This window comes from Acipenser ruthenus, chromosome 11 (genome assembly GCF_902713425.1).
Source record: "Acipenser ruthenus chromosome 11, fAciRut3.2 maternal haplotype, whole genome shotgun sequence".
NCBI classification, from domain to species: Eukaryota; Metazoa; Chordata; class Actinopteri; order Acipenseriformes; family Acipenseridae; genus Acipenser; species Acipenser ruthenus.
In genome coordinates, this window is record NC_081199.1 from 319,382 (window position 1) to 346,633 (window position 27,252).

At 41.5% G+C, this 27,252-nt stretch overlaps 2 protein-coding genes and 1 long non-coding RNA gene across 5 annotated transcripts in view; 1 reads left to right on the forward strand and 2 right to left on the reverse strand.

Annotated features, from left to right (window-relative positions):
* The window catches only part of LOC117426208 (kremen protein 1-like), a 37,750-nt gene extending 32,804 nt beyond the window's left edge, over positions 1-4,946 (reverse strand). Inside the window, exon 1 of one of the 2 annotated variants that reach the window (XM_059032718.1) lies at positions 4,642-4,946. Coding sequence is in view for 1 of the 2 variants with exons in the window: in XM_059032719.1 (XP_058888702.1) it covers positions 4,642-4,717 (76 nt within the window). In the remaining variant the exon portion in view is untranslated. The remainder of the gene's footprint in view (positions 1-4,641) is intronic. The other variant, XM_059032719.1, reaches the window with a different exon arrangement.
* On the forward strand, positions 1,056-15,261 carry LOC131739344 (uncharacterized). Of its 2 annotated transcripts, none has more exons than XR_009330485.1 (3): positions 1,056-1,688; positions 8,809-9,033; positions 14,244-14,364. It is a non-coding gene; the product is annotated as an uncharacterized LOC131739344 (long non-coding RNA). The 2 variants fall into 2 exon arrangements; XR_009330486.1 differs by lacking the exon at positions 1,056-1,688 and adding an exon at positions 15,130-15,261 and having other exon boundaries at positions 5,577-9,033; positions 14,244-14,328.
* Positions 10,252-27,252, reverse strand: LOC117427843 (sushi domain-containing protein 2-like). The gene is made up of 14 exons (XM_059032716.1): positions 26,728-27,252; positions 25,496-25,700; positions 24,835-24,986; positions 24,519-24,671; positions 24,033-24,207; positions 23,335-23,536; positions 23,166-23,251; positions 22,787-23,055; positions 22,423-22,566; positions 21,794-21,952; positions 21,364-21,612; positions 21,011-21,283; positions 20,562-20,738; positions 10,252-14,368 (listed from the first exon to the last, which is right to left on the reverse strand). Exons 1-14 carry the CDS (start codon positions 26,804-26,806, stop codon positions 14,313-14,315), a joined length of 2,379 nt encoding a protein of 792 aa, XP_058888699.1. The 5' UTR covers positions 26,807-27,252; the 3' UTR covers positions 10,252-14,312.

Genomic DNA, 27,252 nt, shown 5'->3' on the forward strand with positions numbered 1-27,252 from the left:
TGATCACAGCAGAAACAACAGTAGAGAATCGTAGGGAACACTGGATTTCAAACATGAAACTCAACATCAGGAAAGTGCATCCTGTAAAGGGTCAGGTTTCCGAGACAATTTTGGGGAAAGCTTGTTCCTCACAATGAATAACAGAGAGCATTTCTGCTTCCAGTGCTGCTAATCCAGAACCTTTTTAACTGAGAATTCAAATCCATCTCTAAAATCTAAATGTGACAGCCCTGACACAGACGTGACTCCAGAAACCCCAGCACATGGTTCGTATGAGAGAGAAGACGGGCACACATGAGCAGCAGACCCTCTCCTTCCTCTGAGATCTCTGCCCTGTCTCCACTGGAAGCAGTCCTTCCTAGTCCTGAACCTTTACTCACAGTCTGTGCACACATTAATGTGAAATGGCCTGTGATTATCTTCCAGAGATCTGTCATCTCTGAAACAAAGATGCCTCTGTTTCCATTACCCAGAATCGGCAGGAGGACATCCGTAAATAAAACAGGCTTGTAATTTAAAACAGAGATCTATAATCGAAGACAGATTCTGTGGATTAAACGCGGAGCAGCATATCAATCCAAACAGCCAATGGTCCTGAGACTAAATTGGGTCAATGCACTTATTGTATGGTGCGTACTCCTTGGCCTCCTTCATAGGTGCATGTACTGTAAGGGTGTTTCTGTGAAGATACTGGATACTGTCACGGCTTAGCTCTCCGATCCCTGATTAGCAAGCAGGATTCTGCAGTTTTCTTAACAAATTAGAATAGGAAATAACATGGGTCTTAAGTGTTGTATATTGAGACTGAATCCATCGCCTCCAGGCACACAACCTGCTGCATACCTCCCTAGATGAAGACGGAAATCTCAGTTCAAATTAATCCTACCTGAACCTCAGTCCAATAGACTTAACAAGACTGAAAAGGGGCTGCCAGATATACAGAGTAATATTAACCACAAACTCCCTTGCTACTGCTACAAATGCAGTCATCATGTTTCTCTGTCGGTTCAGGTTCTATGGGAGCTGTACTTGATGACACGCTTCCCTTCTTCTGCTCTGGATGAGTTATGGTGAAACGGGACAGGTTCAAAGACAATCCTGGTCTTTCAGATACAGAGCAGAAGGAAAAGCACCCTGGAGGAAGAACACGTGCTCCCGCCTGTGCTCCCCCGGACCGGGAGTTTCAAAGCACTCTGGAGGAAGAACACGTGCTCCTGTCTGTGCTCCCCCGGACCGGGAGTTTCAAAGCACTCTGGAGGAAGAACACGTGCTCCCGTCTGTGCTCCCCCGGACCGGGAGTTTCAAAGCACTCTGGAGGAAGAACACGTGCTCCCGTCTGTGCTCCCCGGACCGGGAGTTTCAAAGCGCTCTGGAGGAAGAACACGTGCTCCCGCCTGTGCTCCCCCGGACCGGGAGTTTCAAAGTGACTTTCACTGGAGATTAGAGGAGAGATAATCTCATTTGAGAGTTGTCATCTCACACGGAAAAAGCCTGACAATGTGTTGCACGTAATAAATCACAACGCATTAGTGTAAGTGTTTGCTATGACTCTGTCTATAAGACATAAGAATATATTAGCTGTCATACACAGGCTGGCACTGTCTGTAGATTGATGTGAGCAGGGTCACTTTTTAACGATGAAGCACTTATGAAAATAAAAAAAGGAAAGAAGGTACAATGGAAGTACGGTACGTGAGCACATTGCTGTACTACATACTAGAAGTGGCATAACTTAACTTGGTGTGCATTAGAGACACATTCATATAGATGAAGGGCTCTAGGGGTCAATTTCAATTAGATATGTCGGTGCAAGGAAGCATCAAAGAAAATGATATGTTTAATAACAGAACAAATGGAAAACTATACCTTTTAGGTTTCAATTAAGATGTGATGTTTAGCTCTACATCACTGCATTTTTAAATCTCAACAGATTAGTGTATTTTTCATTAAGATTGCTGTAGATGGATTTAGTATCTCTTGTGCTGTGGTAAGCTTGGTGATACTGGGGAGATGCAATTATAACAAACTTTTCTGCCACTAGATATAACTGACCAGACTTTGAAGAGCTGTTTGGAGGGTTGAACGTGGTCTATTCTTTATTATTATTATTATTATGTATTTCTATTCTTGTCAAACAAACTACATTTCTCTCTGTATAATATTAATAATTATCCACACACCACCCTTAAAATGGCACAAAGTTACCAGAAGCCAAAATACAATGTAACAATCTTTTTAGGTGTTGAGGTGACATTTTCTACATTTGTATTGCAATGGTAGCAGCACAGATTACATTGGCCCTGCAAGCGAGAAGCAATCGCTGTGTCTCTAACGAGTCACATGACTGGAGCAAGTGGCAAGCTGCACAGATTCACAGGCAGAGCTGGGGATTTTTAAGGACTTTCTGCTGATTATAAACTATCATTATGAAATGGTTCTGTTCTGATTTAAAAAAATAGACAAACATGGTGAATGGCAATACATTCAATACAAGATTTGTGAAACTATTTTTTATTTTTATTTTAGTCCTGCAAGTGAAAGCGTACAGTAAACCACAGCTTGTGCTTTTTGTTTAGTTTTTCCTGTCCAAAACGCTGCATTCCTCTTGAGACTTGGTCCACTGGTTAGATACAATGCTTTGTTTCTTGCGATTGTGTCTCTGGGCTTTAAGTAATTAAAATAACATCTGGAAGAGTGTTTACTAAAAAAAAAAAAAGAAACACTTTTCGACCCCTTGAAACAAACATGATATATAAACCAACATTGATTTTTTTTTTTTGGTTGTTTTTTTCTTATTTTTCAAATGAAAAGCGAGCATTCAAGGACACCTCTGTGAACGGGGGTTTTATAAGAATCGTTCGTGGGACTCTTCATGGAGAATTTACTGCAAAGCTGCTTTCGTCATAAATTACAGTCATTTCTAATGCGCTGAAAAAGGAGTTCCTCTTCTAAATAACACTCACAGGTTAGGTTTCCAGACAGTTTGTGTTTGTGTCTGTGTGAGTGTGTGTGTGTGTGTGTGTGTGCGCTTGCTCAAGTCTACAGTAATATTTTTTACCACCTCAGTTGTGTTTTGCTTTGTAATGATACACTTCAGAACTCAATTACAATCCGTCTGCACCAGGTCGTCCTTCTGTAATTAACCGGGTTTCTTTTTATGCTGGTGGAGGGCAGATTCCGTTCAAGACGCTCCCAGATTTTCAAGTTTCAGCACTCCATAAACCATACGAATTGCGTTCATTTAAAAGAAGCTTGGTTGACCTGTGTTAAAATTAAACTCAGCTTTTCTTTCTGCTATGCTTCTTATTTAACCCTTTAACCTAAGCAGTCTATTTCATTTACCAATGTATGTTCTATTTGTTATGAACCTCAGATAACTACAACACTTTGCATTACAGGTCCAGTCAGACAGCAGCCTACAACAAACACGTTCACTCCGGGAAACACTGTGAATATGTAGGTGCAGATGGCAGCACTCGCTGCCCAGATGGTGAAGTCTCTCATTTAAATCAAAGGCTATATAATTAAGTAACAAAAAAAATTAAACAGCATAGCAAAGAGATTTGGGTTTTAAACATGAAACACGACGTAAACTACAGCAAGAGAACTTTGGTTAATGTGGTCTTTTTTAATTTTTTCAGTGCACATATTTATTTCATATATATATATATATATATATATATATATATATATATATATATATATATATATATATATATATTCAGTACCATGTGTGTAATTTGGAAAAGCTAACCCAGGGAGGTATGTTCATGCAGTATGACTGAACAAAAGATGAAAGATGATATCTGGACTGACGGATTGAATTAGCAAGGAGTAAACAGGGGCTATACAGTATATGGGCATTACAGTTCTTAACAAACCATCAGTCCTGTTATTGATTGGTTTTGATAGCTGTGATCTTGTAATAGGCCTGGTTATTACTTGTGTTTGATGCAGAAGTAACAAACTTTGCTGATTGAAGCTATAAACTGCATGAAGATTTAAAAACAAAAGCACTCAATCCATGCAGGCATTTTCTTCATTTGTAATCATTTCTCATTTCTAGCTCTAATTATGTGTATGAGGTGTGAATTTACTTCTCTTTTTGTAATGTATATAAATCTGTTTTTTTTTTATATAACATGGATAATCTTCAAACTTAATAAAAAATACAAGATTTACAGTATAAGCTAAATGAAACAGTGTACAGTAAGTACAGACATGTCAAAATTACTGGGGATTCCACTGCGGTCTTGGCACATACAACATACATGTGTGAAATAACAATGATCATATAATATAGCTTTATGATTTTGACTACTTTTGCTAATAGCCTATTTCATATATTCGTCAATAATCACACACATTTAAACGGATATGCAAACTGCAGTTATGTATCAATTGTGTAGCTTGCGTAGCCAACCAAAAAAAGTTGCTGCTGCTGTCATAAAAAGTTGCAGTCTGTCCGTGTCTAGTTACTGTACTAAGCGTGGTACAGAATAATAATGTACACGTTCGAATAGCCTCCGCCGTGTCCTGTCTGCAGAACAATCTATTGAAACCCGTTCATGTGAAATGGGTCAGTGCTGTGACATGCGATGCACGTTTCTGTAAAAACCAGAAAGAAGTGTTTTAACTTACCAGTTTCAAACTGTGCAGCAGAGAGTGCGAGCATAAATCCGGCTAAAAGGAGGACGGAAACTGTGAAAGAATCCATCTCCAAATTTCACAAACTGCAGACTTTGAAGACACCGACAGCTTGATCTTCGTAATGGTTTTTGAACAGGAGTCGCCGCAGGTGACCTGTTACAGACGCAGCACTGCCCTGATCTGAAAGTCAAGTTGCGAGCGATTTAAGTTAAAGCTACCTCTAACCACATCTGGTCTCTTAACTTCACTGCGGATCGGAATCATAGAGACACGAGAGATAGTAGAAAAGCAAGGATCCTATTACCAACCATGTGACAGGAAATCGGGGCGAGAGCTTCAACCTGCAAGCCTGGGCATGGAACATGGAGCACTCACAATGCCATGCGCTGCTGGTGCCGGCGTGCAGAGAGAGCTGGCAGCGTTCAGGTGGGAGTCACTGCAGTGAAGTACACGAGCCTTCTTTGGTCAGCTCTGTAGACCTACATTGTTCACCAATACCGTCGTTTAAAAAAAAAAAACACGATTACGTTAACGAAACAGCTTGACATTAAAAGTTTGATGGCTAATGTTTATTTTCTTTAAGAAAAAAATACTTTTTCGTTCCCGACGAATTTGCTGCAGTTTTTCTGAACTCGTCTTAGGGGTAACTGTTCCATGTTGTAAGGGACTGAATGTCATTGATATACCGGATTTGTATCTACATGGCATGCAGTAACATGTAATGAACTGCAGACAATATCAAACTACCCGACTCCATTGCAAATGCTCACACTGCTCAGTACTTTTTGTTGTTGTGTTGCTGTTTCTCTTTCAGAAAGATACAATAGTTCTGACCCTTACAATTAAATTCGTATAGTTTCTATTTGATGCATAATGAAGTATGCCGACATCCCCTTCTAGGGAGCGAGAACATTGACTCTAAGCACCCGGGGGTAGGTGAGCGGCGGCGCAATTAGAGGGGAACTGCTTCTTAGAACCACTGTACTTCTCCGATTTCAAAGGGTTTACAATACAGGGTGCAATTATGTTTGGATCTGGAATGGGAAGTCTTTCAGCTGCAGAGGAGTTAATAATAAAAAAAAAGATACAGTAACCCCCCCCCCCCCGCGTGTTTAAATAGAATAAGACACTGTATGATACAGTAAGACATTGCTGTTGGGTCGGCTTTTCTAAAGTTTCACTTCAAGATAAAAGGCTATACATGAGTTAATGTTAACCAAACTAATAATAAACCATGCAAGCGTTTTCAGCTTAACCTGCTGTGCTTGTTAACACCTTCTGATTCTGAAGCATGTATAATGTTTTGTTAGGAGTAATTGAATCCGTTCACGAATGGAATACAACACTGTTCAGTAACCCGACAACAATCCTAGTCATATTCAAAGATTTGCGGAGCTGCGTGCGGTTTTAATGGAAGCTGCCAAACATTGTCCACTGCTTCAAGTCTCCTCTGGAAACAAAGGGTTACGTTTTTTTTAAATAAAGAGATCATCATAGTCAAAGTGTGTTTTCTCTTTTGTCAATTTGATCAATGTTAACCGGCTACTACACAAGAGGCACCATAGATCACGTTGATTAGATAGATATACTTGAAGCACTTGCCTCTGTTTACTTCAGTCAATACTGCAGAATGGCACCCTCTTGTGTTCGTGTTTATGTTATCCAAAAGCCTGGGTGAAGAACTGCAGCATCGAAGAAGTTTAAGTGCCCAAATGAACTATTGTAAGAATGAATGTTATTGTTTGCACCCAACAGACAGTGGAAATACTCCCAGACAACGAAGCATTACCTCATAACATAGAGTAAGGAAGTCTGGAAAACAAAAATGAAAAAAGGATTTGTTTACAGCAAGACACAGCTAATATTATTATTTATTTCTTAGCAGACGCCCTTATCCAGGGCAACTTCCAATTGTTACAAGATATCACATTATTTTTACATACAATTACCCATTTATACAATCAGGTTTTTACTGGAACAATCTAGGTAAAGTACCTTGCTCAAGGGTACAGCAGCAGTGTCCCACACATGGGATTGAACCCACAACCCTCTGGTCAAGAGTCCAGAGCCCTAACCACTACTCCACAGTGCTGCCCACAGCTATGGGTTATTGAGTAACAGGTGAAATATTTATAGCAAAGTGCAGTGAAAACCTGGTAAAGCTTAAGCAGACGTAGTATGTTCAGAGATACTGGAGAGAACTTCACAAAGAGGCTGGTGGCTGGACCTGAATCGACGCTGAATTATAACAGTTACATAAACAGTGTAGAAAGGAAGAGAAGCTAGCACATTCAGGAGATATAAAATGCTTAGTTTTTTTTTTTTGTCCAGTAATTAATTACAGTATAATGGCTCAGAACTTGTATCCTGCCATGAAAGGGCAGTCCAGCATTTTCCATTGCAAACACAACATGCCCACTTCAGAACCACACTTTCTGTTCCATAATCAGGCTTCTCCTTCAGCGGTATCTGATTGCACCACAAGCCGCGTCGTTCCTTTGTGACCCACTTCCTTAATGTTGATTTTGAGTTTCTTAAACCATCTGTTCTGGTCTGCATCCATTTACTCAAGGGCAAAATGTCACAAGAAATTACAGAAGATGTCTGCTGGCAAAAGAGGTAGAGGCAATGCAGCTTGGCAAAGGAGGGGGGCAGTAAGTAACTGTTTACAGAAAGTGGAAGGTGAGGTTTGCCAGCAGTGTCATTCACAATGACAATCAATTGTAACGTCCCTACTGCACCAAAAACTGCGCCTTTTTATAATGTGTTATAAAGAGTGCAGGTTCAGCTGCAGCAGCAGTGTTTGAATGGCACAATATTATGCATTGGTGCCATCTTCCCCCTTTCCTATTTACTCGCATGGAGCAGAGCAAATCATACCTGTAACAGAAGAACAGACTTCCCAGTATCAGCCAAAGGGGCTGCAGAATGTATCATTTATAGAAACATGTTAAAAGGTAATTAAAAAGGCTGGCTGAGGCATGTTCAAAAGGAGTTTCTAAAGCCAAAGGGCTGGACTTTGTAACATTAAAACATTTGGGGCTGTGCTTGCAGTAGCGGGTGTTCCTTGTGTCTGTGTAGCTGGACTCAGTTCTGAAAATTAAATATGCCCTTAGATTTATTGAAACATTTCCTCTCTGCTTTTCAAAAGCATGCAAACGCAGCTGACTTAGGTGGCCTTGGCAACTCTGTGTGTTTATATGACCTGCTCTCTGTAATAATACACCAGCATGCCAAATTCAATTAATTTGCACATCTTTCTTTGGTGCAAGCACAAGCTCTTAAAGAGCCAGCAAGGTGGACGCTGTCACTAGAGCACGTAAATACAGTCCTTTCGTTGCTGAAGACCTGTGTTTACTTGAACAGAAAGGCCTGCCTCCAGGGAGCATTGCTGTACTTGCACTTTACTAAATCAATTATAGCAGAGAAGGGTGTGGATCACTTCACTCGGGCTCTGGAAGCTGCTGGAGTGCTAAAGTTCTTAATGAATGTGTTTATTTGGCTGCATCACCTGCACATAAATCAAGATAAATGAAAGAGCTAGCAGTGGATAAGCCAGCATTAGCTCATTCATGTTTTTAGTTTCTATTTCGTTTTTCACCCAGGATATCAGGATGAAAGTATAAAATAGTAAAGGCTCTCTCTTTTCCATTTCTCTGGCTCAGCAGGTAAAGGAAGATCATGCTGTGGCAGCCCAGTCATCCATCACAGAGCGAAGCGCTCACGTCATCCCATCCTGTCAGGCAAACTCTGGCAGTGTATTCATTATCATCTCTACTGAAATCCCCTGCTTAGGCAAAACTCACCGCATGATGTGCTAAGGGTGGCATCTTATATTTAAAAAGAGACCTTGAAGCAATAGATTGCGATTTACACTAAGGATTTATGCAAAGGTCCACAAAAATTAAAACCATTTGGGGGTGGGGGGGGACACTCCTACTCTAAGATATCATTGATGACCTTTAACCCCTTTAACACTAATCGCAATTTATAATGTTTTATTTTCATACTATATTATGATCTTGATTCACAATTAAAGTGGTAGGTCGGACTATTTTAAGGTCATCAACATTTCTGATTTCGTCAAATGTCATGCGCATTTAAGCCCAGTTGCCCATATTCTAATATGTCATATTTAATCATACGTTGCTCATCCAGCAGGGTTCGCCGTAGCGCCATGAGGAGAAGCAGTCCCTAATGGGAGCGCCAGAGCCAATGAGACGCTCCTTGTGGAATCCCCAGTGAAGACCGATGACTTCGCACAGCCAGGAACCTGCGCTCCGGACTGTCTGACTCACCCTGCGCCCCACGCGGCTGTGCACTTACCAGGGGAGCCACTCTGGGAACCCTCTTTTTATTTTTTTAATGGAATCTATCCCCTAGGTATGTTAATAGCTCTTTCAGTACAGCTGGTTGAGGTTTTCCTACAGTATTCCACAGAATTGTTAAGGACAAAACGCTAAAGTGTCCATGCATATGTTTTGCATTTACAGTTTCATGTGGCAATCCGTGCAGCACTTAATTATATCTTGTCTGGATTGTGTTTATTGCATTTCTGAGGAGTCCATCATTGTGCTCTTTAATTTCATTTCCATAGACTTGGTTAGTTCCTGTGGAGAGTCCGGATGACATGGATTGAAATAGTCACATTGCTGCCTGAGCACAAGTGAACGTCTGTGCATGAGGGCTGTTCCAACGTGCTACTCTGCATGTTTATTAAGGCTGTGTGTTGTGGTGCTGGAATTCGCTCACTTGATTTAAAAGTAAATGTCACAAATACAGCTATTCTCATGTTTAAACTTGAAATGAAAAGCTTGAAATTATAATTTCAAAGCACACAGAACTCAGTGGTTACCATATTAAGAATATTTAGAATTAAGGATGTCCTCAGTGCAAACATTTGTTTTCCGAGCCACTTCTAAGATCACGGACCAGCACAGGCGCTTTAAAGGGATCTACAAGTATTTTCTATCGCAACTATGTGCATACACTTGAAACATCCTAATAAAACAACTTGTGGAAATGAACCTTCGATAGCTAACCTCAGTGTTCCAAACATCACTCTGTTATGAAAGAACATTTTAAAAAGCTTCCCTGTTTCATGTGGAAATCCCCCCTGTGAAGACAGGTTGCTGCAGCATGCTAAGCAGCTGAGCATTACCTGGAGGTAGAAGAGAAGCCTGTAATTATAGAGCTGGAAGCTTAGCATGAAGTAAACACTGCAATGTGCTGCCAATACAATGTTCAGGCTGCGTTTCCAATACCAAACGCTTTGCTGTATGTCTTTCACTTTGGGAGGTCTGTGCAGGCAAGCCTCCAGTTGTACACAATTCACACTACTCCCCAGCAAGCACCGGGACACCAGGTAAAGACTGAGGCTGGTTATTCTTGACAGCGGACTTTAGCAGCAGTAACGGCAATGCCACGAGATAGTATCAGAAGTTGTATAGTTTCCTATGATATAGTACAGTATGTACAGCGTACCACTTTATATTTTTAAACAGGCTAGTACTTTAAAAGGAGAATCTCTCAGTGATGCATTTCAGAGAACGAGACACAACACCCCCCCACCACCCCACAAAAAAAAAACAAAAAAAAACATTGGCTTTAGGTTTTGCTTCAGTGCAAAAACCACAGTATTTATTTAAAAAATAAACTTAAAAGGCTGCTACATGCAGCTAGTCAAATAAAACAGATTCTTTTTTTGTGAGCAAGCTTTGCACTGAAGCCAGCACTTAGTGAATCTGTCTCTCTGTTCTATTAGGGGTTCATTTTCCACAGTCTGTTTTCTCTTTCCAAAGCAATGTATAGCCATGCTCGTTCTCCCAAGACCATCAACCAATGTTGTGGTCCAGACAGACTGGTGTCCCATAGAATTTCCAGTTCTTGACCTCACAAAGAAAATGCATTCCGGGAAATGTTCTCTAAATGATGGCATTCTATCCCCATTGGATTCTTCTCCCACACCCCTCCTTCTAGTTTCCATGAAGACTACACGTTATACTGCTACAGTAGTTATCTGGATAGCACAAACATGGATGGATATTAATGATATACTGCAAGTGTAGAAAAACATTTTATTGTTTCCCTCTGTGGCAGTTTGCAAAATAACCGTGTAATGCATTGCAGATATTGAGAAAGGATAAGGTAAAGACATAGCGCCGTGCATTCATCCAGCTGCAGGGAGGGATAAGGCAATATCTGGGTTAATGTTCCAAACGCATGGAAAAAGAGAAGAAAAAAAAACACAACTGTAGTTTTGTTCTGGTAGTGGACGGATGAATACCATACAAGTGTGACACTGTTCTCCCAGTTACTGGAAACAACATTCTTAGCAAGGTATCGCTTTAAGAGAGCAGCTGGGAATGAGGGTTGCATTTATTTATTTGAATTTTATTGTTTTCTTTGAAATACCGAACAATATGCAACTCGTGTTAAAATGCATCCCATTCCAAGACAAAAATAAAAAAGAAATATATCCCTATAGAATACTACCTTGCACCCTATTATAGTGTATCCACATAGACTCACACACTGTACACTCCTCTCATGACTGAAGGACTATATGCTTGGACAATTGTATGGCTGTTTTCAAAGCTTTTCAATAATAATAATAATAATAATAATAATAATAATAATAATAATAATAATAATAATAATAATAATAATAATGCTGCAACCTTTCAGTTACTTAAAACTGGAATTTCATAAAGCCATCAACACAGTATTAAACATCTCTACAGGTTTTATTGATATTGTAAATACTGATCAGGATAGAAAACATTTTGCAAACACCATTCATTGACAGCTGCATTCAAACTTCTTCAGGTTTCAAAACTATTTGAATGAGCGTGATTGAAATGAGAAGGGGCTGAACATAAATGACAGGTAAAGCCAGCTTCACATGCCAGTGTGTTCTGTATGTATCATGAATGACAGGTAAAGCCAGCTTCACATGGCAGTGTGTTCTGTATGTATCATGAATGACAGGTAAAGACAGCTTCACATGGCAGTGTGTTCTGTATGTATCATGAATGCCAGGTAAAGCCAGCTTCACATGCCAGTGTGTTCTGTATGTATCATGCTTCGCTGCTTCTTATTAAGATATTTGCACACTATTCCTTATATCCATGTGCATAAAAAAGTTTAAAAAGTTCACAAAAAAGTTAAAGGCGGCAGTATTTATGAAAGCTGCCAGTTAGATCTTTAAAAAGATTTTTTTTGTACGGCTTCAAACAAAAGTGATTTCATTAGAAACAGCCTCATACTTCCACAATAAATCACCACTCATCACCCCATCTATTTATAAGAAACAACGAGTGACATGCAGTTAATGCCTCCTGTTGTTCACACGACTGGATTGATTCAGAACCCTCCTTTCACTTGCAGGGATTGGAGCAAGGGCCCTCATCCAGGTGGGTGTTCTGGATAGAGCAACCTAAATATGGTTTGTGTTATTTTAACATATACTGAACCAAAACACAATTACGAGCAATTAACCCATTTTCTCCAAACAGCTTTCAAATGGAAACAGGAGATGTGTGCAGCTGTATAATAGCAACGATCCATCAAGAGCCATTCATATTGTACCAGCTGCTGTGCTGTACTTTAAATCAACATTGATGCACAGCTTGCACACAGGCATCGTGATTAAGTTTCGTTGACATGTGAGGTTTCACATTGTGTCATACATGGACAATACCATTATTACAATTTCAGTCAAGTTCATAGTCTGGGCTGCAAATAATTTGACCATAATGTATTGCATAGGCCAACATGCCATTATTAGGCAAAGGCTACTACAGTAGTCTCAGCGTACAGGAACACCTCCTAAGAGAACACTTTGCCTAAGGGAACACCCTTATGGTGTAATGGATTTTTCCCATTGTAAATGCTCCGGCTAAAGGAACAGGAACTTTGCTTAAAAGAACACCTTCTTGGCACCGATAGCGATTCATTCACAATGGATACAGTACGGTTTTGTAAAAAAGCGACTTGTCATAGCGAGAGTGTCTTGAGGGACACTGACTGGTTTATTCAATCTTTCCAGAACCGCTGTCATATCATTGAATTGTTTTGTATTCTGATTTCCACGAGAGCTCCTCATCGCTATAAAATGGCATGTAAACAAACAGCAAAATGCGCCGTTGTTTCTCTTGCTACACAAAGTTGGACATTTTTAGAGCTCTTGAAAAAAACCTGAATCAGACACAAGTCGCCGAGCAATTTGGTGTTTCCTGTTCTGGAGAGTTGCTTCTCCGTTCTGTTAAATAATGTACATGTCTTGTATATTGCTGCTGCATTTTATAATGTGTGTAGGGGGGCTGTGTTAATTTAGTTTGACAGTTTATTAAACACACCTGGCAGCTAATTTCATAGTACATGGCAACTGAAGCTTTTTGACCATGTTGTTTTGCTTTAGTTTTATTAATGTTAGCTTGTGTGTTACTTTATTATTATAGTTTATTAACATATTATTATTATTATTATTATTATTATTATTATTATTATTATTATTATTATTATTATTATTATTTATTTCTTAGCAGACGCCCTTATCCAGGGCGACTTACAATCGTAAGCAAATACATTTCAAGTGTTACAATACAAGTAATACAATAAGAGCAAGAAATACAATAACTTTTGTTCAAGCAAAGTACAAGTGTGACTAAACACAATTCAATAATACAGCAGATAATAGTGATAGTTACATCAGGATATGATTAAATAGTGATAGTTACATCAGGATATGATTAAATAGTGATAGTTACATCAGGATATGATTAAATACAAAATACTACAGGGTAAACACGTGGCAGATTAAAGTATTCTGAAGTACAGGATTAAATGCAGTAAAATAGGGGGCAGATAAGAGCAAAATAAAGCACATTTAAATGAAGGGTGATAGTGTCCCAGGATACAAACAGAGGAGTTCTACAGGTGCTGTTTGAAGAGGTGAGTCTTAAGGAGGTGCCGGAATGTGGTCAGGGACTGGGCAGTCCTGACATCTGTAGGAAGGTCGTTCCACCACTGCGGAGCAAGGGTGGAGAAGGAGCGGGCTCTGGAGGCAGGGGAGAGTAGCGGAGGTAGAGCCAGTCTTCTAGTGCAGGCAGAGCGGAGAGGTCGAGTGGGGGTGTAGGGAGAGATGAGGGTCTGGAGGTAGCTGGGTGCAGTCTGGTCAAGGCATCTGTAGGCTAGTACAAGAGTCTTGAACTGGATGCGAGCAGTGATCGGGAGCCAGTGGAGTGAGCGGAGTAGTGGAGTAGTGGAGTAGCGTGGGCGAAGCGAGGCTGAGAGAACACCAGGTGGGCAGCAGAGTTCTGGATGAGCTGGAGCAGCAATATAAACTTGCCTATTTTGCTTTTACTTATTCAGTTCATTTCATATGTTGATGCACGTGCGTCACGACAAGTAATACATATGTATTTATTTATTGAGTGATTCGTATTGTGTCTGGTGCCTAACTCCATCTTAGAGAACACTTCGGCTATAAGAACACTTTGTTTGCTTCCTGAGGGGTGTTGTCTTAGCCGGAGACTGCTGTATATCATAGACAAAACCAAGTAATTGGGTTTTCTTTGTTTTTCATCAAGGTGTACCGCAGTCTTTCTTCGGACTGAAGATTTTCAGCTGCATGGCGGAAGGGGTTTGACTTGATTCATTCAACCGACTTTGAAAGTAAGCTTCTGGGGTGTATAAACCACTCTCTCTGGGATTCCTAAAAAAACAAACAAACAAACAAACAGAGAAATAAATAGAAATTCCTCTAATCCCCTTTGCTGAAGAAACAGTATCCCTATCAATGGGAAACCGGCCCAGTCTTTCAGTTAGCAAGTTCTCTCTGTCTCCGGTGTTAGGACAGCAGACAGTTAAGGGGGATGTTTTTATCTGCATGTGTTAATGTAGAATCTATAGCCTCAGTGTGCAGAGCAATTCAAGCCAGGCATGAATCTGCACGCATTCTGGAAAGTCCCTTAGAACCATTATTTTACTGTGCAGTTTGTAGTGTCATGAAAAAGAGACACATTTACTGCTCTTTAGAACAAAATGGCTCCCTTACCCATCAATATTGCCTTTACTAGGGTTTTTTATTTTTTTGCTTTTGTCAACCAAGAAATACAATTTTATATGTATCCCTGGGGTGAAAGGTTGATAAATATATCTCAAATGGATCTCAGGCATTCCAAAACCAATGTAGTTTTAATATAATGATATACAGCAGCCAGACACTGCTCTCACATTCCTATGTTCTATGAAGGGGAGTAATAACAGAACGACAAATAAAGCATTGCTATATTAAAAAAAATAATAATAATCTAATTAAAAATAAACTGTAATTAGGGGCCCTAGAATACCGATGTTTAATATATATGCATGCTTTTAAATTGGAGACACACAGCACCAATTAAAGGGAACATTTAAACACAGGGACTTTCAGCAACTGTATGTTATATTTCTATATTTCATGTCTATTTTAAGGAGTATAACTGCAGATCGCTTCTAGAGGCCTGTTTTACATGGCATATGAAAAGGACACACATGCAGGATGAGAGGATTGGGCAGTCTGGTCTCATGGTTAGAGATCCTGCTTTTGAATGCACCTGCAATGCACTGTAATTCTATCTGGGTTTTGGTGGTACACAGTGATGGGCACGTCACACTTAAGGGTAGGTTTGATTGTTTTTTTCTTCAACCATGGATGCACCGCCAGTCAATCTGGTGTATCTGCACATACAATGCATGAGTCATTTCCACTATGCACTCAGGCATACATGCTGGTCCTATCTAGCATTGTTGCTACATAATACTAGATTGAAACAATACCATTTGTCAACTGCTGTAACCCATGAGGGCTCAGGTGAGTCTGACTCCCTGTTTGATCTTCAATGCTGTATAAAGGTAATGCCTTGCTCCCCTGTGGCAGGCAGCAGCAGTGTCTGCTTGTACAGGCAGGTACAGAAACCCAAGAGCTTCACAACACTGCTAGTATTAGGTACCCCAGAGTGATATCATCAGCGTACAAAGAGAAACCCAATTTCCACTGGGGGTCTGTTCACCTGATCTGAACACTGAGATGGGTTTAAATACCATCATGACAGATACAAATCAGTGACATGTGTTCCATATCGTTAGAGACAGAGACACACTAAAAAGGACCCACATGCACAGTCTACTGAGTGGAAATAAAATGTCTGAAATCAGGGACTAAAAATCCACTGCAATGGAGCGCTGCATTGTTCACATCATGAGACTAATACAGGTGCTGCTTCTCTTCAGTCAGGTTTTAACCCCAAAGGGAGCCCTCTGGTAAGGTTAGTTTAGTACAGCAGGGCTGTGCTGTAAAGCCCTCAGTCTGCACTGTACTGGTGTTTCCCAAGCTACTGATACACCTGCAGATTAACAGGATTTAGTCACTAGTTCTGTCAGTTCATCGCTATTGACAAGTGCTAAATACATGTCAAAACCAAAGATGAATACATCATAATGATGTGAATCTTTCAGTAGCAGAGTATTGTGCGATTACCCATAAACCGACTTCAACATTGTACAGCCACGGCTGCAGTGCTGCACCTGAAACACAGTAAGGTCCAGGCACAGCAGTAAAAGGAGACACCTATCCATGTAACCAAACATGCCTTGTCAAAGTTTACTCTGGCCTGCCATTGTAAAACAGTTTGGTGGACACATAGACAAGCATGGCGAGACTATGGGAAATCCATGCGAAAAATGTACTACTTTTACATGGGGTGTGTCAGTAACATAGGAGGCTGTGTGGTCCAGTGGTTAAAGAACAGGGCTTGTAACCAGGAGGTCCCCGGTTCAAATCCCACCTCAACCACTGACTCATTGTGTGACCCTGAGCAAGTCACTTAACCTCCTTGTGCTCTGTCTTTCGTGTGAGACGTAATTGTAAGTGACTCTGCAGCTGATGCATAGTTCACACACCCTAGTCTCTGTAAGTCGACTTGGATAAAGGCGTCTGCTAAATAAACTAATAATAATAATAATAATAATAATAATAACATAGAGCAAACCTGTGGAACAATGCTTACTCTATAAAACAGCAGACAGTTAGGACATACACATGCACGCACTCACGCACGCACACTCACGCTTGTCTTCCGTCACCATGCATTATCAACCATTGGCCCACATTCCAGTTTTTGCATTCAGCAGGGCAGTGTTCCGCTGCTGCTTGAAGGGTTCATTGACCTCTTACTGGCCCTTGTAATTGAAGTGCATTCTCTTATTCCACACTGTGTTTGACACGCCCATGCTGCATTCCTCCTGCAAGCTTCTAATGAAATCCACAGCGTGACACTGCTACTACACAGGCTTTCCCCTGCCAAACCAGTGCAGCAGGACCTGATACAAGGGTACTGATGGTCCCTGCATTCTCTCCACATTCAACTCAATGTCATCTCTGTCTGCTATGTTACATCAATTCAATGTATCGTGTAAATCCATACCTGAAAGGACATATGTTCTTTATGTTATGAAAATCTGTTTCATCTGCATGTCTGTCTTTGTACCTGCACTTCCCTTGTCTCGCACATGATGGCAACACTGTGCATTACCCTAGACAATATTTTAAACTCATCACAGAAACCAGGACCGGGGCACACAGTTGGAAATTAAGTGGTGACAGACTCAGGAAGGAGGGCAGGAGATACTTTGTTTTACACAGACAGTGGCGAGAGTATGGATTGGGTTACCAAACCAGGTTGATTCTGAATCATGGCGATGTTTTGGGATCTATGAGCTACTAGGAACCGTACAACTACTGACAGACCAAATGGCCTCTTTTTGTTTGTAAATCCTTCGCTGAAAGTCTAGTTTTCAAATCTTTCTGGACACTGCCTGCTCAAGGATCTCAAAGGGTTAAACTCGATTTAAAAGGATGCATTGTGGTTTGCATTCCTGTTTACAGGCTCCCTGGCAACGCTCTATGGTGCAGATAGGTCACAGGTCACTGACCTAGCGATGTGTGGAATGTCAAGAGATTAGTTGACCTAGACATCAAACAGCAGACCACATTATGAGATGATGATTATTATTATTATTGTTATAAAAGTTTAAATGAGGTGTTTAAACCTCAAACACCTAACCATCCAGGTGCTTTCTGTTAATGTCATTAAAAAAAGAAAATCTAAAATGTCAATCAAGACTCAAGCCACGGTTTCTTCTATACAATAGGTCACTCCCTCTGTTTTTTTTTAGATAACGGGAGCTGCGATTCCACAAAGAGCTCTCTCTCGCCTCGGTGTGCAGTCTGTCTGTGCAAGTCCTCTCAGGTTGACATATTCATATTTTCTAAGCCTTGAATTCAGCATGTTTTCTGGGTCCACACTTGACAGCAGGGTGTTGTGGTTTTCAGTGGCCATGCACTTTCTCTCTCTATAGGTCTATGGATTACATAGATCTTTGATGGCTGCAGTGACTATCAAACCTCAACTTGGGACGGGTTGCTCTCATCACAAAAGCCTTGTTTACTCAGAATTCCCAGGATACAGGAAGCTTCACAATCCCACAGGCAACAGGGCTTTTCTACACAAAAGCTGGATGCAAAGCTCAAAAGCATCACATAACCCTTTTAAATGCCTCGAACTTTTGATGGAGTTTTTGTTGTAACCCGTCTTAACCGCAGTCAGTTTGCTGCCTGTAAATCCCTCAGGATATCACAAAGGCAACATGCTTTCCTCCTCAATAAGCTCTTATAGAATATTGACTCTTTTATTTTTTATATATTGTTTTCTAGTTTTTTGGTGTAGTCTCAGTCATACTTTTATGATTTCAGTGTTTGAAATCATAGCTGAAATGATGTAAAGGTTTGGGAGCACTCCTAGATGTTTTCTTGTACGGATGGAGATTTCTTTGGATGTTTGTTTCAATGTAAGCTTGAATTCGCCTTGAAGGAGTAACAGAATTTGCACTGCAGTAACAAACGGTGTATGAGAATAATCATTGCCAGAGCACATTGGTGTGATGTGCTGCAGCAGGCAAACACCCATTGGGCATTGCTGCAATCATCTTAATCACTGACCGAAGAAATTAAACTGGGTGTGACTGCTGATTATGAAGCTGTGATGCTATGAAACTAATATACAGGTTCTGATATATTCTCATGAATCTGAGCCAACCTCGCCTGCTCGTGATACACATGTTCCTGCCTGAAAACATTCAAACTAATTAGACAGCAACAACTTGGGCATCGTAAAACTGAATTAGCATTCACAGACACGCAGAAGAAGCATATGCCAACAATAATAAAGGGAATCGTGATTATCTATCTTCCATTGTAGTCATGACAACAAATATGCAGTAAGAAGAAGATGGCTAAGGGTAAATTTATATATGTGTCAAACTTTACTTTCCCCAGAATCCCTAATGTACTGTAAGTTCAGAATAGAGGACATTCACTTTAAAAAAACAAACAAACTACAAACAGGCAGCTGGAACTGTACTTGGCAGTGCTTGGTCTCTAAAAACAGCCTGGTCTTAGAAGTGAGTTGTTTCTACCCACATTACAAAGACCCTTTAGAAGTCATTGTTCCTACTAATAAAAAGCATCTTTTTCAGGGTATCATGTGGAAAGATTTAACAAACTTTGCATAACTCCCACCACACTCCAGATTCACTTCCTGCGCAACAGGTATTAGAACCCCAAATGAAACACTGTGCACATTAGGTGGTATCAGGTGGGATCCCAATACCTGCTGCACCGGGAGTGATTCTACACGTATCTGTCACCGGATAAATAATAATTATAATAATAATTTCTTTCTTAGCAGACGCCCTTATCCAGGGCGACTTACAAGATATCACATTATTTTTACATACAATTACCCATTTATACAGTTGGGTTTTTACTGGAGCAATCTAGGTAAAGTACCTTGCTCAAGGGTACAGCAGCAGTGTCCCCACCGGGGATTGAACCCATGACCCTCCGGTCAAGAGTCCAGAGCCCTAACCACTACTCCACACTGCTGCCCACTACTCAAAACAGGCCTCCCACAGTTCAATGGGAAAACTAAGTCAATTAAACTAAGCAACAAACAAAAAATGTAATAGGGAATACAAACAAGGACTGCCAATGAGAGTCAAGAAAGAAATGTACTTTAATGTCATCTGTGGAGGCCTGAGCCACTTTCTGCGGGACCTGGTTTGCCTTGGATGCCACCCATCCAAATACACTTCAGGTCCAATCTTAATCTTAATAGACTGCGTGATCTCACAAGAACAGGATCCAAGGTGGTATGACTCCCAGTACTTAAACAAAAGAATGAACTCGCCGCCCATGCTATCAGTAAAGACAATAAATAGAACCAGCAACATGTCTCCAACAGAGCAAATCAATGCAATGAAGAGTAAGAAATCAGAAATCCAATGCCTTTGAGGACCAGGTCCTTCAGACACGGGAGGCTGAAGCTGACACAGCAGACAGGCAAGCTCTCGGGACTGCACTCAAGCTCGTGGAAACCACAGCACACAGCATGCTCTTATTCACCCAGCTGGATTGCAGAACCCTTTGTGAACGGATGGATGAGATCTAAATCAGATAAACCACAGCATGCTCTTATTCACCCAGCTGGATTGCAGAACCCTTTGTGAGGGATGGATGAGATTTAAATCCTGAAATGCATCCAGTAGATTGATATCAAAAGGAAGTTTCTGGCTGAAAAGTAATAAAATATGATTAAAATACGAGCACTCGTCTGCAGCACAAAGCAGATCGGGACATGAGCTGCAATCTTGTGCAGTGCGGTGAGCAGCTGGTTGAAACAAGTACAGCTCTTCAGCTCTCCGTTTCCACCCTGTCAAACAGCTCCATCTGCTGGCATAAGAGGTACAGCAGCTTGGCTTCAGTACATGCCATGAGCTACAAATTCCCTCCACATGCTGAACTATACCTGAGACACATTGGGGGGTGTTGCCCGACCACATGCCAGTGGACAGGCAGGTTTGCTCGGCAGACCCGGTGAGGACGTAGCCTTTGTTGCAGGTAAAGTTCACGGTTGATCCAGCCAGGTATGTCGTGCCCTCCTTCTTCCCCTTCGTAGGAGGAGCAAGCCAGCCACAGGACAACACTAAAGAAACAGCAGCCAGTGTAAAACTACAGAGCATGGCATACTTACATTTCTACAAGCATCTTGAAGTTATTCGAAATTCTGTAAATCAGGCATTTTGATATACTGTCCCATGACACCTCATTTGAAATTATTTTGTAATTAATACCACTTATCCAATTTCAATTGCACTGTTCATTGCCCTATCTTATCTGCAGCTGCCCAGCCTCCCACAGCCCAGTGTAATCCGCGCTCCTCTTTCTGAAGGGCCAGACATTCCATCTGCTACTCACCTGGTTCTAGATCCTTTACCAAGGACATGTGGCTCTGGAAGGAGATTTTGGTTGCGTTCCCCATGGCGAGATTCTTCGTGGTCATTGTATCAAACTTGCAGAATGGGTCCTGACCACAGAGTTTAGACATCTCCCCATACAAGGGGTCGTCTGGGTTTTCAATCACAGAATAAACAGGAACAAAGGCAGGGTCGTGCTTTTCGGCATAGAAGTATGTATTCAGCAGGTCAGCGGTGTCGTAGGTGAAGAGGGATGTTTCATTAGAGATAGCCCCTAAACAAAAAAGCATAATTAAAACTACTCTGCAGTATACTGAGGTATACAATGCCCCACTATTCTTTCCAGTTACTTACAGTCTGCCCCAAAAACAAACAGATCCTCCGGGCTGGAATCCCTGAACAGGACACTTCCGTTTTTGAACACAAAATCATCTTGGGGATCGTTGTTCATAGAGCCGAGGAGGCCAGAGGTGTGATTCAGGAACTCCTCCGGGAGCAGAACGCTCACTGTCATCAGCCCTCCCCTCCCTCGCACTTCCACCCCCGCTCCTGACGGGAACATCACCGAGACGTTCCCCCGGACGGAGGAGTAAAGGAACACTCCTGCAGAACCACAATCAGGAGTGAGGGGACTGCAGTTACACAATTAGAAAATCTCTCATCTTAAAATAGACACAGCCACATTTGCTGGAAAATCAAAAGCACAAGCTTCTGTCGACATTTGAGGCTGATCTCATCGAATCTTACCTGATCTTATCTTATCTTTACAGCTGAAATGACGTACCTTTCAGGTCCATCCAGCTCTGCTCAGAGAAGCTGAGAACTTGCTGGTTTCTCAACACCTCCAAATGGTCAGGGAGACGGGTCGTGCGCACCTCTATCACGTCAGAGCCACTCTCTTGCATGGCCACTGCTGACAGCCTGGTGGCCTTGGCTAAACTCCCTGCAAGTTGAAAATATGAGCTTAACATTCCTGACAAGAATCCACTGCTAGGAATCAGAGTACCATTGGAAACGTGTAGAGATGCTACTACAGTTCCATTCAACAGGGATTCATTAGAGGGCACATCTAACACTTGAAGTAAGCAGTTTCTTCACTCTGGGAATACAGTAAGCAGTTTCTTCACTCTGGGAATACATCTTCAAGGTAAATGACTGTGCAGTGATTTGGGGTTTTTTTGTTTTAAATTAAATATTGCTTTTTATTTTTTTGGTGACGTTTTAATTTTTGTACTAAAGTTTACCGAAACCAAAAAGAAACTACTGACCTGTTTGGAGTTTCTTGGACTACAGAGTAGAAAAGAATGCTGACCAACTTAGAGAACAAAGCTGAATTCAAACCAAAGAATACCGGACCCCGGAGAATAAAAGTGAATTAGTCTACAGTGGCTTCCCTATATAACAGGTACTCACCATTCTCCAATGACACGGGCTCAGTCCTCACTTGAACAGTCAGGGCTTTGTAGGTTGTATTCAGTAGGTAGTACTCGCCTTTCCCATTGAAGGTATAAGTAGAGCCATCCAATGTTATGAAATGGGGGTCTCCGAATACCATGCCTGTAAACGGAAAAACACAATAGCACTGGAGATTCAGAAACAGATTCAAACAGGATTGTGCACTGCTGTGGATGTGCCGAGACCAGTAGGATTTCAATACCAGTCACTCATTCTGCAATCATTCTTGCTGATCTCACACAACCCCTTACAGCATCAGCTGACAAGCCCTGGATCCGTTATCTGTGTTAAGAGATGACGCCACTTAGATCTACCAGCTCACCGACTCTGGGGGGCCTGTAGGTCCTGCAGTCGCTGGACGGACGGTGGGTGAAGTAGTAGTGACAGTTGTCAGACCAGAGGCAGCAGTAGTAGAACGTGATGACGTCGTACAGCCAGTGGGACACCCCGGGAACTCGGGGGGGCTTTCTGTACGGAGGGGAACCCCAGTCGTGCCCTCTGTCTGGAGTGCTTCCTCCAATGGAGTCTGCTGTCAACACCTGGGCCCCTGTGTGGTCATAGCAACACTGCTGCCCTGCTCCATACTTAGGACTAGAAACCACAAAAGAAATGCAAAGATGACATTCCGTGCAGTGACACCGGCAATCAATCTACTACAGGGGTAATGCTGCCCTCGGTCAGCCTCCGTTCCTGTGCCTCACCTGGCCTGGATTGCCCTCACGCAGTGCACAGATCCAGGATGGTAAGTACACACACTTCCCTTCTCAATATCACACCCATAGTCCGTCTGGAATGGAAAAGCAGAGTACAAATAAAAGCAGAGCCATGTAACCCTATCAGGCTTGATGGGTGTCTCGCAGATGGCCTTACATGAAACCTGCCCGTGTCAGCTCTGGACTGGGCCAGGGTACATGGGCAGTCGGCTATCTCGGACAGGAACTCCGGCAGGTCCTGCTCAGTTTCATGCCAGCTAATGCACTTGTCATACGCCCAGGCGGCCGAGTCTTTCCTGAACTTCTCCTCCAGGTGCCAGGCCAGCGCATGTACTCCAGTCCAGAGAGCTACAACATCCCTGAGTAAAACAATCAAACAGTACAGAAAGCAGGTAGAAACAGAAAGCAGTATTATGCAAAGGAGCTGAACCACATCACATGTCACAAGAAGCACCGCGCAGCACCCAAGGCAGAGAGCACCTAGCTGTCTGTTAGCTGGTTGCTAAATAGTTAGAAGCAGAGACTTAGGGTATCAGTTTAAAAGCAGGAGAACAGTGGTCGCCCAACTACCCTGAGCGTCTGCAACTGCAGCTGGGAAACCAAGGACCCCAGTGTCAGGCTTCTTCGAGGAGTGTCAAACACTCAAGCACTGATCAGTACATGTGCGTCTGGAAGGTTGCCAGCAACGTGTAAGAACAACCAGAACATTGCTTTGTATTGGTTTTCAAATTGCCCTGCTAGTGTAGACAAACACGACAGCACCCGCTAGTAAAACAGCACCGCTAGTCATGTTTTTACTTTGAAATCATGAAAATGACGGCTCTTGAGGCTAACAGCAAAGTAAACATTGCTTACCGGTCCCCCTCGTCCTTCATACTGGGGCTAACTCTTAATGCTCCGATTTCCCAGTCCGAGAAGGGTTTCTCAGCACAGCGGGGGACGAAGGTAAAGGAGCCACTGTTGGGAACAGCTTTTCCCAGGGAGTATAAAAATCTCAGTTCTGGGTTCCAGGAGTCTGAATAGGCCTCACCTTAGGACAGAAGGAAGCACTCATGTTATTATTCAGGAATTTAGTTAAATCTTGGAAAGGCTAAAGCTGATGGCTAATTCCACGTGCGCTACACTTCACTGTGTAAGAACACTTTACAAACTCAATACTCAGTATTTCACAATTCTGTGTTAGGTATAGCAGGAGGCAATGCATTTTAAGTGACATCAGAAGTCTGCACTGTTTGAAAGAAACTCTTGGAGGTTTGTTTGCTTCTCATTCTTGTAGATTCTCGCTCTCACTGTAAATATATGCTGCTCGGTTACAGGCAGTAGTAATCGTTTCTAATGTACCTGTTTCTCTGTAACCCCAGAGCTCAACGTTGACAGCCGCAGCTGTCAGTAAGGAGGCGTTCCAGCTCATGGTCAGGGACCCTCCAGTATTGGGTGTCCCATAGTATTGCCACTTTGTTGCATTGTGAAGAGTGATTTTAAATTCGGCACTCACTAATGAAAGAGAACAGAGTTAAGAAAAACAGACATGGCTATTGAGTTTATATAACAAAGGAGTACATGTGTGTATATTGACATGTGCCATTTCAATTAAACAATACCTTCAGAAGCAATAATAAAAACAGTAAATAAAATGAATACATAAATCAATGCATACCTGCGAGCCATGTGCCATGCCGGTTAAATGTTGCTTCATTATCTGTTGACACTTCAAAGGGAATCCAACCACTTTCATACAGTAACGGTGAAACACAATGACCTCTGTTTCCACTATCAACATATCCCTGTGTGTCGATCTCAGAATTAAACCTGACAAAGCAAGTATGTCAGTGCATGTTATCGTATAGTTTCACATCTTTATCTCAGAAAAACATCTTTAATATTGCAAATCTAGTTTCAAGCAGCAGTGTGTTATTACTGTATTTAAAAATACACAGCTGCACCAGTCCTAGCATCTTACAGAGCAGCCAATAGTGTTTAAGTCATGTGACTTTCTAGAGTGAAGGTTTTTAACCCATTCAGTGCCATTGTCCTCATTTCAGGACAGGCTACTTTGTAATTGTTTGGAGCATTGTTAACTGGCATCTACCTGTTATTTTATTTTTCTCTATAACTATATTGTTGTGATAACTTACTTTAATTGTGTTAAGTCTAAATGTAATGTAATATATCAAATTACATAAATGCAGCTTGTGTTGTAATTTTTTCAAAGAAAGAATAATTTGGTACTTAATGGGTTAAGTCAGCATAATAACATTTTAATAACATTGTCTCCTCATATCTCGGCACCGTCAGTCTACTCTTTACTGTGCACTAACCTGCAGACAAGTTTCGAGGCAGGATCAAAGGTTGTGTTCAAGATGACAAAATGAGCCCCGCCCAGGAGAGTTCCAGAGTGTGGAGAGATCTGCAGGCAGAACTGTCGATAATCTGCACAGCACTCCTTCAGAGACTCACAGGTAGCCTGGCAAGAGCAATCCCCGGAGCGCTGGCCACAGCGACTTTCACAAGAGCTCTGAGCAGCTGCAAAGGGGTTTCACAATGCACTGAAATCTTAACAGCTCCACTTTATACAAAGCGTTTCTTCTTGTCATATTTGCTGCATGTTTTACAAGCCTACTTGTGTTTCTTTGTGTGTGTGTAGGTGTTGTATTCAAGTAAACATGTGAGAGGTACAATTCATTTTCAATATAAAGAAAATATTTACAGGCATATCTGTGTTTCTTTGTGTGTAGGGGGTTGTATTTAAATAAACATGTGACAGATGTTAAGTAAACTTGCTGATATGCTATTCTGTTGTATTTCTCTACAGAACAGACTTTTAGAATTCAGCAAGGACATACTGTTGTTATCTTATCATAAGAAAAAGCAATAAATCTTCAGGACTGAAGCACAAGATCCTGTATCTGGGACACACATACAGAGAGACTGCATGCAGTCTAAATATCTGTAAAATGTGTATTGCATCAACATTATAAAAATGCAACCTGCAGGCTCAGTGTGAGGTTAGGAGGCTAGGATTACTGTGTGAATATTTGAGGCTCTTATCATGTTCACAATGTGGCGTGCGACAGACAGAGCACAAGGTGAGTCCACAACGTCAACGAGTCCCACAGGTGCAATCAGTACAGGGGTGCTAGTGGCTCATCCAGGAGACACAGAAGGCAATCAGGAAACCTGATACCAGACATCCAACAGGACACAACCACTGCCCCTTACTAGCTCTGCGCATCAACTAGTGTACAAGGTAGATTATTTTGTCAACTTTAAAAGTTCTGCCTGGTAATATTTAAATGAAAGGTGCTTCAGTTTCTGTATACCTGAATTGTGTGTGTGTGTACCTGGTAGTTTGGTGTACAACATAACACAGTTTGACACTTGAGCTTCAGCTGGTCTCGCAACGGTACAGTTCTGGCTATCTATAGCATGCACAAGTTCACATACAGGTTACTGTCACTGGTTTGCAATATACCACTCGAACAATTTCTATTAAATAATCATACAGCAAAGCATAGCGACTTCTAATAAATAGACTGAATTATAAACGTACCTGATAGCTGTGAAAACCATACAATTAAGACGATCGTAATCATAGGTGAGAACCTCTCCCAAACCGTCTTCCCGTTCATAGCTACAACGGCAGCAGTATAACAACAACAAAAAAAAACCTCTAGCTGCAATTCAGGTAACTTTCTTATGTTGTATTAGTCAGGAGATCTTAAATCCATTGCTGTATGTAACTAACGTTTCCAATGTAAAGAACAGCCCAGCCCTGCGTCTGGGTTTATCAGCTAAGAATGGGTAATGATGATGAAATATGATGTGAGATCTGCACTGACCCTGCGAGGATGAAGTGTGGCAATGGTATCAATGGTTACACTGTGATGAACCAAACATATCACTTTACTTGCATTACTTATGATTGCTAAGCCATGTGGATACAATACTTTATGACATACATGTCATAAAATAAATACACTCTAATAACCTTAAAATACTTGTGTGGCTCGTACGCGCTGATGAAATAGATGCATATTATTCTACAGCAGCTGTCTCTTAGTTTGTATTCACGTTG

What these genes read in the sequence shown, in the direction of transcription:
- LOC117427843 (XM_059032716.1), bottom strand. Translation starts at nt 26,806, where the DNA reads ATGAACGGGAAGACGGTTTGGGAGAGGTTCTCACCTATGATTACGATC. An exon ending in ATGAAGGACGAGGGGGACCG is followed by an intron (nt 23,537 to 24,032) that starts GTAAGCAATGTT and finishes TGTTTTACTCAG; the next exon opens with GGATGTTGTAGCTCTCTGGA. An exon ending in CTGACACGGGCAGGTTTCAT is followed by an intron (nt 23,252 to 23,334) that starts GTAAGGCCATCT and finishes TTTCCATTCCAG; the next exon opens with ACGGACTATGGGTGTGATAT.